Source organism: Dermacentor albipictus, chromosome 1 (genome assembly GCF_038994185.2).
Source record: "Dermacentor albipictus isolate Rhodes 1998 colony chromosome 1, USDA_Dalb.pri_finalv2, whole genome shotgun sequence".
In the NCBI taxonomy this organism is placed as follows: domain Eukaryota; kingdom Metazoa; phylum Arthropoda; class Arachnida; order Ixodida; family Ixodidae; genus Dermacentor; species Dermacentor albipictus.
In genome coordinates, this window is record NC_091821.1 from 183,666,686 (window position 1) to 183,680,667 (window position 13,982).

The 13,982-nt window shown below is 45.9% G+C and overlaps 1 protein-coding gene across 2 annotated transcripts in view; it reads right to left on the bottom strand.

The window, feature by feature from the left end:
* Positions 1–13,982, bottom strand: part of l(3)76BDm (trafficking protein particle complex subunit 8 homolog l(3)76BDm) — a 149,924-nt gene that overhangs the window by 83,735 nt on the left and 52,207 nt on the right. The window contains exons 13-14 of one of the 2 annotated variants that reach the window (XM_070530480.1): positions 10,329–10,514; positions 553–600 (exon numbers count right to left, since the gene is read on the bottom strand). In XM_070530480.1, coding sequence (XP_070386581.1) covers positions 553–600; positions 10,329–10,514 — 234 coding nt within the window. The remainder of the gene's footprint in view (positions 1–552; positions 601–10,328; positions 10,515–13,982) is intronic. The other variant, XM_070530481.1, reaches the window with a different exon arrangement.

The window sequence follows — 13,982 nt, forward strand, 5'->3', positions numbered from 1 at the left end:
CCCTAGTTGAAATGTTGGTTCCAGAGACATCCCTTTGTTTAATGACTTCAAGTTTCAATCTTCCTGTGTACCTTTGTCTTCTGTTTTGATTTTCATCTCACTTGTAATCCCCCAAAGTGCTAAAGCGAGGCACTGCTTAGTTCTCTCACAGGCATGCAATTATTCCATTCACAGGTGGACGCTCATGTATGTGATGCCACCATGTATTGTTTCCTTTCTCAAGACAAGAGGAAACTGATTTTATCTCACCGAGTGCTCTGACAAACAGCAACATTTCTCATTAGTTCAGTTTTTACCCATTTACATCACAATGTCTCCAGTGACGACGACTTGAACCCAATGACAGTGTGCACTAAATAGGCGACACACTGCACACAAATTGCACGGGAGGATCGGCACCACATGAAGAAAAGTATTGCATTTCAATGGAGTGGCGGCGGTTTCACTCAGTAGCAACCACTGTACAAATGCACGCATACACATCAGGGAAAGCTGCACGAGTCAACCGCTGGGCTACTGCGTTCTTTGACAATGTTTTGAAATGCTGCTCACCTTTGTGTTATTACACGGTCGAGTGAGAGAGATGAAATTTTTTCCTGCCTGTGAAATAAAGAAAAAAAAAAGCTCATAGTGTGTATTGTACCTAAAATTTATTGCGGCACCGCATTTATTTCTGTGTTGCTAGCAGCCCAGCGCAAGTCAAGAAATGCAAATTTTTAATTGGTGTTTACGTACTACCGTTCAGTGTGTGGTTATGCTGCGTTTCTGCCAGGTATGTACACGTATTAACGAGGTTTCACTGTAGCAAGTGAATGAACAAACGCTAGACGGATAGAACCAACACTGGCAGAACTCGCACAACAATGCAGCTTTACAATTAACGGGACTCTACCACTCAGAGTATGTCTTTGGATTGTGACAGGAATGACAAGATTGTGTGTCAAATTGACGAAAACGAGCTGGCTTGTATCCTATAAGCAAGAAATTATACTTTTAAATTGGCTCTCAAAGCAGTACAAGAATGACCAGTGGAGTCACTCGATGGTGAAACAGTGCCACCAGGTCATGCACCATCACGTAACCAAAAAGCACCGCAGGGAGTTATTTTTCTTGGATCGTGCTTCTGCTAACTTTTCTTGGCACGAGGGCAAAATTGCTTTCTGTTTCCAGCAAGCTCATGTCGAAAAGTGGGACTGCCTTGTGTAAATGAACGAAGTCATGGTGAATAGAGTGATGCACTGATGCATGGCCTCTGAGACTGCCATCGTGTCCAGTAATCAGTGGGCTTCTTCGATTATGCAGTCCAGGACTGTCCCCTGTCAGGATTGGGGGCTCAATCCCGTCGATCGTGATCCGTTGTCAAGATTGAAGTCCGGCATGAATTAGAAGGTAGCTGGCCCATGCCGTCGTCCAACTTATCCACGCTGAGGACGTTGATGAAGGGAAGGACTGCTTCTTCATCGAGAACGAGGAACATGGGTTTATTTACAATATTTATATCAGTCTAACATGACTGCTTGAGCGAGAGTGTCAGTCCAACATGACTGCTCAAGAGAAGTGTGTCGAGCATCCGCACAACAGCAGTTTTTAAACACTCGGTCCGCCGGCGATACAAGGCGGCGAACGTTCGTTTCGTCATCGCAAAACTAGTCGCCTCCCGCAGGACGGCCTATGCACACAAAGGCACACGCGTTCCAATGTCCGGAGCCGACATCAGAGGGGCCCCGTAGAACTTGGAGCCGTTCCGGGTAGCGCGTTGAGGAGTTTGGGAACAATAGTTGGCCCGCCGAACTCATTCCGTCACAAAGTCGATTTAGTCACGCTGTGGTTAGAAGTTGGCGGCGAAGCTCCCGGTATGTTGGCCGTCATAGTCGTAAGCGGGTGGCAATCTTGCACTGCAGCTGGCCATTCTTAACAGCGCCGGGAGGTTGCCTTCATAGTCGTAAGTGGCTGGCAATCCTGCACGGCAGCTGGCCATTCTTAACAGCGCCTCCATGGCCCGAAAAATCTCGACTGTCTAGCGCTGACAACCGCTGGGCAGGAAGAGAATGGCTGGTGGTCAGGGGGTGATTGATGCCTTGGCTTGCAGCGACCACTTGTGTATTGATGTCACCACCCCAAAACATCCAACAAGGACATGCAACTGCAAAATGAACCCCACACACGGCTCTGCGCTGAGATGACGTACATTGGCTTTCACTTTAGACCCCCCAGGCTTCAAAAAAAAACATGTGCAGCAACAAAAAAAATGCTGCATTTCGCTATGCCAATTTCTGAAGCAATTTTGTGCTGACAAATTCAGCAATCATGGAGGGAATCCTGCTAAATGAGAGATCTTCTTGGCTTAAAAGAAATTAACACTAGTAACCCTCAAATTTAGGCGGGACCCCCAAACGCAGAATTCAATTTAGCCTGCTCAAACCATCCGCATTGCTATGCAACTTTCCCTTCTTATATCTCTAACGGAGAAGTTGTACTCTTGGAGAGTGAGGCTCCATCGGAGCAAGCGGCCATTTTTGTGTGACATTTGATTGAGCCACGTCAGAGGACAGTGGTTGGTCTCGAAGATGAACTTTGCTCCGTACAAGTAACACGACAACTTCTGGGCGGCCCAAACTAAACAAGTGCATTCCTTCTCTGAAGCGCTGTAGGCTTCCTCCCTTACATTTAGTTTACGGCTGGCATAGAGGAAAGGATGCTCCTCGTTATCGTCGCCGACCTGACTAAGTACCACGCCCATACCTCTATCGCTTGCGTCGCATTGAACTATGAATTCCTTTGTGTAGTCTGGCGCGCGAAGCACAGGACGAGAAACCAATAGCGATTTCAAACTTTGGAAAGCGTTCTCTTTGTCCTTATCCCAGTGTACGTTACTCGGTGCTGGTGCTCCCTTTCGGAGGGCGTCTGTTAATGGAATTGCCAATTACGAGTAATTCGGAATGTACCGCTGATAGTACCCCACAAGTCCTAAAAATGAAAGAAGGTCTGTTTTTGTGCGCGGCTGAGAAAATTCTCCAATCGTAGCTATTTTCAGCTCGGCCGGCCGTCTCATGCCCTGACGGACAACATGGCCCAGATAAGTAACCTGCGAACAACCAAACCTACACTTTTCCGCTTTCATCGTTAAGCCGGCTTCCCTCAACCATGAGAACACCTGTTTAAGGTGCAATACGTGTTGTTCCCAGCTGTCCGAAAAAATTGCTACATCATCAAGATAGGGCAAGGAAAACTCCTGCAAGTCTTTTAGGACAATATCCATTAATTTAGAGAAGCTAAACGGTGCGTTCTTCAGTCCGAAGCTGAGTGCAAGAGGGCGAAAAGTGCCTACAGATGAGATGAATGCGGCATAGCGGCTGGCACTTTCTGAAAGAGGAACTTGCCAGTACCCCCGCACGAGATCTATAGTTGAAATGTATTTAGCAGCGCTAACTCTTTCAATTCGTTCCTCAATGTTGGGTATCGGGTACAGCTGATCCCTAGTGATGGCATTTAACTTCTTGTAGTCAACACACGGACGAGGGTCCTTGTTAGGGGTTTCTATGAGTATTAGTGGTGACGTGTAGTCACTCTCAGCGGGCTCAAAAACTCCCAACTCTAGCATGCGCTGTATCTCTGCCTCCATAATCTCTCTCTGTCTTGGAGACACCCTGTAAGGCTTTGATCTTACTGGTTCGGTTGATGTCAGCTCAATTTCATGCATTATTAGTTCGGTTCTACCCGGCCAATCGCTGAATCTGTCGAGATATTCCCCGAACACCTCTTTTAGCTCATCTAGCTGCTCGATCTTAGAACGTGCGAGCTTACCGAGTGTTCTACTACTTCTTCTGGGCCGATTTCAGAGTTGGAGGTCGCCCTATACTCCTTAAACTTGGTACTAGTGCCATCCTGCTCTTTGGTGGTATAGTTAACGACTCCGCTTTGTTCTATATACGGCTTCATCAAATTGCAGTGATATATCCTCACCTCCTTCCTGCGACCGGGCATTTTCAGAGCATAGTTAGTATCTGAAAGTTTGTGCAACACTTTAACGGGCCCGTCCCAGTGAACTTCAAACTTTTTCTTTCTTGAAGGTTTGAGGATCATTACCTGGTCTCCGGTGTTAAACGTACGAAGCCTCGCATTCTTGTCGTAATAGAATTTGGCGCTCTTTTGAGCTACTCCCATGTTCTTTCCGATTATTTCTTGGGTGGCGCTTAGCCGTTCCAGCAATTTTAGCACGTATTCAACCACTGTTGGACTCTCCCCTCTTTCCTCCACATTTGCTTAGCCGTTCCAGCAATTTTAGCACGTATTCAACAACTGTTGGACTCTCCCCTCTTTCCTCCACATCTCTCTTAACATTTTTAGTGGAGAACGGAGTGTCCTCCCATACACTAGTTCTGCTGGCGAGAACCCTGTCGCTTCATGTGGAACCGTTCGCAAAGCGAACAACGTTGCCAGCAGACAGTTTTCCCAGTCCTCTTTGTGCTCGTAACAGAGCGCACGCAAAACTCGCTTAAGCACCGAATGCCACCTCTCTACACTGTTTGACTGAGGGTGATAGACCGAACTGTGTATTAACTTTACTCCGCACTTCTGCAAGAATGTGGAAGTCAGTGTGCTCGTGAATACTGACCCTTGATCTGCCTGAATTTCGGCTGGAAACCCAACTCGTGCAAACACTGTCAAAAGCGCGTCTACTACTTCGGTGGAACTGAGCTCTTTCAAAGGGATTGCTTCTGGAAACTTGGTAGCCGTACACAGCATGGTAAACAAGTACCTGTAGCCCGATTTTGTTTTATGCGTTGCATATTGCAATCACTCAGTTCAGCCCTTGGGCGCGGCCGCGCAGCCACCATTGAGGGTATGAGCCATTGTTCATTGCTGCACGTCTCATATGTGGGTCTATTCTCTTTTAAGTTTGCTATGTTTGTTATTAAGTTGCTTCTATTTTTATGCGTTGCATATTGCAATCACTCAGTTCAGCCCTTGGGCGCGGCCGGGCAGCCACCATTGACCTTTAGCGCAACCACGTGACGTGACGTCATGACAGCCGGAGGAAAAGCTGGGCCCCAACTCGCGCAATATGCAACGCATTCTTGGCTTAACCAAGCTAAGCCTGGCCATTTTTTGGAAGAGGCCCTACCGTGTCTATTACAAGTCGTCTGAAAGGCTCTGTTATTAAGGGCACTACCTTCAGTGGAGCTTTCCATGTCTCTCCTAGTTTACCAGAACGCTGGCAGGCGTCGCATGATCTTACAAAGTTTTCTACGTCTTTGAAACAGCCAGGCCAGTAGTATTCCATAAGCAATCTTTCCTTTGATTTGTTTATGCCTAGGTGGCCGGACCACCCATTTCCATGACATAGACTCAAAAGGTCCTCCCTGTACTTAGTAGGTACGACTAACTGATCTAAAATCCTACCCTTTCGATCTCTGTAGTTCTGATACAACAATCCTCCTCTCTCATGTATCGGCACTTTGCGCCTAGCAATGCCTTCTTTAGCTGTGTCATGTAATTTAGCTAAGCTCTCATCATTCTTTTGGTCGGCTGCCAGTGACTCTCTATCCACACGTAAGAGCTGATCAAAGTTCTTTGAGGCCGGTGATAATAACGACCCTGTCTCGCTTGTGAGTGCGTCTACTTGCTTTTCCTGCAGGCTGGAACTTTGACACTCTAGTGCTACGCTCTCATTGAGCTGGTCAGCTGGCAGGCTCTCCTCAACTGTTCTTTTGTCCCTCAGGCCTAGCTCGGATTCGAGGAATTGAAGTTATCCCCTTTTCTGCTTCCGCTGGAGGAGCTTGTGCATTTTCAGCCGAAAGCACCGCGATCTTACAAGCTTGGCCTCGGGTCAATGCTTGTACTATGCCCTCTCCCAGTTTGAGCCCTTTGTCACGCAGTAACTGATTCGAACGATTCGAAAAGATGTAGGGATACTGCAGTGACAAAAATTTGGAAACTGCAGCCTCAGTCTCTAGCTCCCCGAATGGTCCACTGATTTTGACTTTGGCCATGGGCAGACACACGCTGTGTTCTTCTACAACCTGTTTTATCCATGCTACTTCTCCGGTGAAGTCATCTACCATCACGTAAGACGGATGGACAATGTCCAGCGTGGCGGCACTGTCTCTTAGCACTCGGCATGGTTTTCCATTAACTTGCAGGTCGTGGAGATATGGACTTAAAAGTTCCATATTCTCATCTTTTTCCTCCACGTAGGAAAAAACTACGCTAGACTTCTCGCAGTTTACAGCTATATGTCCCAGTTTGTGGCATTTGTAACAGCGAATTGGTCTAACAGATTCGAATTTTCTTTTCTGTTCTTTTTGTGCGGTTTCTCCGTTAAGTTTCTCCTCGCTCTTTTCTGCGGGCTTTTCCGCCATGTCTACAGGCTCGGATCGTCTAGTTTGCGCACCCTTTTTGAACGGAAATGGTTTCCGCGGTCCATTTCGACCGTCCCAGTTTCCCTCCTCGGCGTTCAACTTTCTACGGGTTGCGTACTCTTCGGCTAATTCAGCCGCCCTTTCCACAGTGTTTACATTACCTCTGTCTTGCACCCACAGTCTCACAGCTTGGGGGATGGTTTTGTAAAACTGCTCTAGACACATGCATTCAATGATCATGTCTCTGCTGTCGTACGCTTCCGCGCTTTTAAGCCACTCGACTAGGTTGGCCTTTAAGCTATATGCAAACTCCGGATATCCCTCGCTATCTTTCTTGCCTGTGCTCCTAAACCCTTGCCAAAAAGCTTCGGCTGAAAGGCGGTATTTCTTCAGGAGACTAGCCTTAACTTTTGCATAATCATATGCATCCTGTGCACTCAATCTGGCGATTACTTCCGCCGCCTCACACGGCAACATAGACAGCAACGGCTGTGGCCATGTACTCGGGCCGAAGTTCATCTTTTCGCAAGTCCTTTCAAAATTGCTTAGGAACAAGCCTATCTCGGTCCCGACCTCAAATGGCTTTAATAGCCTGTCCATGCAATACGATTCTGCCTCACTTGATCGTCCCAGAGTGCCTTCACTTCCTCGAGACAACTCCAAACGTTTGCTTTCAAGTTCAAGTTGCATTTTTTTTAACTCATCGCGTTCCTCTCTCTCTTGCTCTTTTCTCTCTCGTTCTTCTCTCTTTTTCAGAAGTTCAAACCCCATTTCAATTGCTTCCTCACTGGCCTTTTCGGAAATTAGCTCCAATAATTCCGATTTCAGCATTTCCTTGCGCACATCTAGGTTAAGTTCCTCACCATCAATCAACAATTCGTCTCTCAGCTGTGTCCTCAACTCCATGATTGCTGCTTTACTGCTCGATCCTGCTCTCTAAATCTAGCTAGGAAAACACAACCTAGCTAACACTCAACAATCTAGCTTCCCTACTGTTCTAAACAGAACAACCACAAAATGAAGCCTAGAGAGTCAAAGCAAGAACCAAGCACTCACCGCAGCCACAGCACCACGTCGCAAAGTCCATCTCACCGCTGTCAGCCAGTTGTCAGGATTGGGGGCTCAATCCCGTCGCTCGTGATCCGTTGTCAAGATTGGAGTCCAGCATGAATTAGAAGGACGTTGATGAAGGGAAGGACTGCTTCTCATCGAGAACGAGGAACATGGGTTTATTTACAATATTTATATCAGTCTAACATGACTGCTTGAGCGAGAGTGTCAGTCCAACATGACTGCTCAAGAGAAGTGTGTCGAGCATCCGCACAACAGCAGTTTTTAAACACTCGGTCCGCTGGCGATACAAGGCGGCGAACGTTCGTTTCGTCATCGCAAAACTAGTCGCCTCCCGCAGGACGGCCTACGCACACAAAGGCACACGCGTTCCAATGTCCGGAGCCGACGTCAGAAGGGCCCCGTAGAACTCGGAGCCGTTCTGGGTAGCACGTTGAGGAGTTTAGGAACAATAGCCCCACTCATTCCGTCACAAAGTCGATTTGGTCACGCTGTGGCTAGAAGTTGCAGCAAAGCTCCTGGTATGTTGGCCGTCATAGTCGTAAGCGGGTGGCAATCTTGCACTGCAGCTGGCCATTCTTAACAGTGCCGGGAGGTTGCCTTCATAGTCGTAAGTGGCTGGCAATCCTGCACGGCAGCTGGCCATTCTTAACACCTCAAACCCTTCGCAGCTTTCGGTCTGATTAGCCCCGACAGAAGAGCACGTCACGGTCACATGATACAGCTGTCAGGGACTGTCCAAGGCCAACACAAGCATAGTGGAATCAGATCTTGCATAGTGGAATCGCAGCCCGAGTGCATAGAACATGCTCGCAAAGAGCAGTTTATGTAGCGCTCCTGCTCTTTGTGCCACTTAACCACTGTAATTAGACCCTCTCATTGCCAGCAAAATTTAAGCAGAATTCCCACACAAATATAAGCAAAATCGCAATCATACCATGTCGCTGTTCATGTAGAAAGCACACACTGGTACTCTCAAAGCCCGTGAGACCATCTACAAAATGCCCGATGCAGTTCTCAGACATGTACACTGTCTACTAATTATGCATGTCAAAAAGCAAGTGCTCGAACTTGGCAACACAAGGGATCAACATATGAGAACAGCAATTGGTGAAGCTCCAATTGTATACCAATCCAGCTACCAGAGAGAAACAGCAACATATGCAATAGGATATGCTTTCTTGCACACCAGTTTCACTTACCTGAAAGGTGAAATTCATCCTGTTCACTACACATGTAGTAATGAGCAGGTCAGATGTTGTGAAACGCAGCAAGAAAAGCAAGCATGTGCACCTGATTGCTGTGTTTGTCTCTTAAAAAAACACGAAGACTAAAGCTGCAGAATTACACAGCCTATGAAAACCTCGCATGATGATGCAAAAAGCACCAATTTAAAAGACGTAATAGCAGTTGGATGTAGGATATTTGCCGTCTGGAATGCGCAAGATACGCAGAGGGCACACAGCATCTTTCATAACATGGCGGCAGATGCCACACACATCTTTTTCTGACAGTCGTTGTCTGCTAGCTGCTCGAGCTTGTCCAAGCAAAAATCTGCTGATCAGTCTGACAGTCCACGGGCAGTCCCGAACTTTCAGTTTGTGAAGAAAGCGAACGCACTTTTGACACCTCTAGGACTAGTCAGCGGGGGTTACCCAGAGCTGTCCGAGCAAAATCAAATGCAGCACAGCAGTCCCAAGCAGTATGGGACTATCAGGGACTGATAATCGAAGAGGTCCAGTGTTGTGACGTCCATACATAGCTTTAAGAGACTACGCAGATAGAAAAATTATGTTTTAAAAATTTCTACTCTATTTCCGGAGAAACCACTGTGCATTTAGACACTTCAAATGGTATGCTTTCTATTATGCTACAATACAGAAGGTCATTGAAAAATAGTTGCTGGGCTTGGCTTGTCCTGCTGTTTGGGTGCAGTCAGTGCTGGATCAACGAGGCTTCGCTAGTTTCGGTTTCGAGGAGGCACAAATAACATGGCCGACAAACGTATGTCACTGGCAAAGCCAAAATATTGCTACTTCAGCTCGACTTGTGCAAGTCCGATTTATTGAAGGATGCGCCTTAAGGTGTCTGAAATTTCAGTCATCTTTTTACATTAAGCCTGTGGGGCCAGTTTCGATGCTGCAAAGCAGTCCAAATTAACGAGCATCTCCAAATCATCAGTGTCAAATTATCAGTCAGCGACTGTCAAGGTGGCATTGAAAAATCTATGATTGTGCAGTGTTCCTGCATTGACCTGACGTAAATACTGTCAGCCTGTTATGAAATGGCGACTAATATTACTACGACATAAAAATTATGTGGCAATAGAGAAAATTCAAAAGAAACGAGGTTTCTTGGCAGGAGTTTGAAAACTGGAAATCCAGCACTTCTGTAAACTTGCAACAGTCTCTATTTTTGGAGCTATAAAGAAGGCACAAATACATGAAAGTATTTTAATATATAAATGGAGAGTATATGAGCAAAACGAAAACAAAGTAAAAGTGGGAACCAACACTTCGACAAGTGGACTTGTCTTTTTCAAGGCATATAGTATCGGATAGAATTGTTTGGCTAATAGTGTTTCCATATCTTGTTCTGTGCCATGATACAATTTGAAAGTATCTTTGCCCAGCCCTCCTGCAACTTTGCACTGTAATAGCACTATGCACTCTAATGACAACTTCAGCCAATAACATCAATTTTGAAAATTTGCACTATAACGGCTTTATTAAATGACTTTTCGTGCTAGCATGAGATTTTACATCGAGATTTCTTCTTGTGGCCCTAATTAGGAAACCATAGTTTTTCACTCCCATTTATATTTTTTTCAATGTACTTGAATCAGTTAGTTGCATGAGGAACAGCGAGGATGTGAAAACGAAACAGTTTGCTTACCCTAAGCACAAGAAGGAACTCCCGCAGAAAAAGCAGCTGCTGGGAAGGGCTTTGTGCACTTCGCTGTGCCAGCAGGCGGTGAAACGCGTCCCTGGCACGAACCAACTGCTTCAACTGTGCAGACTGCCGTCCAATAGTGAACTGCATGTGACCCTCAGCGAGGCTCCAGCCACGGCCTTGATAAACCTGCAGCCAAAGAAAATGACTCAATGCTCTTGAATGTTTAGGCAGCGCTCAGAGATCAAACGTCATACCATGTCAAAAATAACTACGCATATTAATTACTCAACACACACGGTCATTTACTGTTCTGTCAGTACAGAATCAGCCATAGTCAAGTTTAAAATAGAAACTTGAAAGACTTGCAGTTTATATAGCCCTGCAATTGGAGCACTGTGTAACAATAATGCACATGTCATAAAAAAAATGCTTTTTTTTCAGACACCTCCACATTTTAAAACCTGTTAATTACAGTCAACGTCACATTTTTCGTATTACCTAGTGGTCACGAAAACCTCCGAAAAAATGAATGCATGCCTCTAACTGCCCCCAAGGGCTGAAATCACCACAGGCAAGTCCAATGTAGCTCTAAGGCCTGCCAGTACATTTGTTAGACATATCGGTGCTCATACTGTGACAGGAGATAGCGGGTTCATACTTGTATAATTAAAGAATAGATATGGTGTCCTGTGACAGTGGTCCCTTACACTTTTGATATGTTACAATGCAATACACTGCAATACACTGTATTTGCAAGTGCGGCAGAAACAGGTTCGTCAATTGCTTCCATGCGCAAAGTGTACAAACCATGTCTGACTGATCGCAGACGGCATTGCTGTAGCTTAAATGAGGCATAGCATTTCCGACTTCTGAATGTATGGGTCTCAAATGTTCCCGGTAAGCTTAAGGGCCCGTTGCACCATTTTTTTCTTCTCATTAGCTATGGTATAAGTGCCATCCAACCATGTAGAGAGGTCGAAGACACCTAGGCACTGTCAAGGTCGTCTGCTTTACGCGTGGCTGAGAACCATATTGTTCTGGCGACCCATCTCACCACTTTTATTATTTACTCGGGAGCGAAAGTTTCAGTATATATGCTAACAATGGATAGAGGCAGGCAAACACGACAATAATCACACGGGTGCATTTCCACGTACACGCGGAGATGCACCTCTTAGGCATGCAAGGCCCTCTGGGCTGGACTTCTCTGCGATAAGGTAGCCTTGTCGCCTACAGGATTATCTGACTGAGCTATGTCAGATGCTTGGTTCCCATAGTCGGAAGTTCGAATCCTCATACAAAAATTAGCTTTTTTTAATTTTATTCCGAGGATCGTGAGCTCGAATTTCACCTCCTCCAGTGCACTACATCTCCAGCTTTGGAGTGCCGCCTGACACCGGCCAAAGAAGCCGAGAGCAAGTGGGGCTATACCAATCTAGGTACAACCAAATTAGGAAGGCCTATTAAGCTTCAACAAAGACACTCCCTCACCAGAACAGGAATTGGCCTCCCTGGTGCAGTATTCAGCCACTACCTCCCTCATGATTTCTACAATTAACCAATGGCCGGCCCTCAGTCCCCAGCAGATGCGGAGCACCTGACCAAGGGGGCGGTCAGACTTGCAACACCGCTGAGGGTGCTAAAAATCTCCGGGTCCGGACAGGCCGCCAATGGAAATAACGGCTATGTCCTCTGCTATAGAGGTCTCCCGGATAAGAAGCAATACAGGGTAGGATTCCTAATCCATAAGGGCATAGCGGGCAACATTGACGAATTCTACAGCATTAACGAGAGGGTAGCAGTAGTCGTAATCAAACTTAAGAGGTATAGATTAAAGGTAGTACAAGCCTACACTCCAACATCCAGTGACGACGATGAGGAAGTAGATCAGTTTTATGAAGATGCTGAATTAGCGATGAGAAAATTGCAAACTCGGTATACAGTAGTAATGGGTGACTTCAATGGAAAAGTGGGGAAAAAGCAAGCAGGTGAACAGGCAATTGTCAACTACGGTGTAGATTTTAGAAACGCTAGAGGAGAGATGCTGTTAGAATTCACAGAAAGAAATAAGCTGAGAATAATGAATACCTTTTTCAGGAAACGCAGCAATAGAAAGTGGACCTGGAAAAGCCCTAATGGTGAAACAAGAAATGAAATTGATTTCATACTTTCTGCCGATCCCAGCATAGCGAAGGATGTAGAAATGTCAGGTGGGATAAAGTGAAGTGATCATAGGTTAGTGAAGGCTAGGATTCACCTCAATTTGAAGAGAGAAAGAGTAAAATTGGTCGAGACGAAACAGGCCAACCTAGATGCAGTAAGGGTAAAAGCAGACAAATTCAGGCTGATACGTGCAAACAAATATGCAGCCTTAGAACAGAGAGATGAAGATGACATAGAGGTAATGAATGAAACCATAACTAGGCTGGCTTCAGAGGCAGACTCTGAAATGGGAGGCAAGGCCCCCAGGCAACCAGTAGGCAAGCTCTCCCAAGTAACAAATGACCTAATAAAGAAATGACAAAGAATTAAAGTGTCCAACTCAAGAGATAAGATAGAATTCGCAGAACTGTCAAAACTGATCACCAAGGCAAAAATAAGGCATATTCAAAATTATAACATGAGAAAGACTGAGAAAGTCGTAAAAAATGGACATAGCATGAAGTCAGTGAGAAGGAAACTTGGCATAGGACAAACCAAGATGTATGCACTGAAAGATAAGCAGGGTAATATCAGCAATCTCGAAGGCAGCGGAACAACCCTATACTGACGCAGAGTAGCCATGATACCTCCATTCGAAGCAGTAATGAGCAGGTTGCAGAGACTCCTATAACTAGCGATGAAGTCAGAAGGGCCTTGCAAGACATGAAACAGGGAAACGTGGCAGGAGAAGATGGAATAACAGTCAATTTAATCAAACACTGAGAAGACAATGCTTGAAAAACTGGCGGCTCAGTATACGAAGTGTCTATCGACTTCAACAGTCCCAGAAAACTGGAAGAATGCAAACATTATACTAATCTACTAAAAGGGAGACGTTAAAGAGTTGAAAAATTATAGGCCCATTAGCTTACTCACAGTCTTACCTGCCGTGGTTGCTCAGTGGCTATGGTGTTGGGCTACTGAGCACGAGGTCACGGGATTGAATCCCGGCCACGGCGGCCAAATTTCGATGGGGGCGAAATGTGAAAACACCCATGTACTTAGATTTAATAATATTTGGGGTTTTACGTGCCAAAACCACTTTCTGATTATGAGGCACGCCGTAGTGGAGGACTCCGGAAATTTTGACCACCTGGGGTTCTTTAACGTGCACCTAAATCTAAGTACACGGGTGTTTTCACATTTCGCCCCCATCGAAATGCGGCCGCCGTGGCCGGGATTCGATCCCGCGACCTCGTGCTCAGCAGCCCAACACCATAGCCACTGAGCAACCACGGCGGGTTGTACTTAGATTTAGGTGCACATTAAAGAACCCCAGGTGGACGAAACTTCCGGAGTCCTCCACTACGGCGTGCCTCATAATCAGAAAGTGGTTTTGGCACATAAAACCCCATAATTTAATTTAATTACTCGCCATCTTATATAAAATATTCACCAAGATAACTTGCAAGAGAATAAGAGCAACACTGGACTTTAATCAAGCAACGGAAC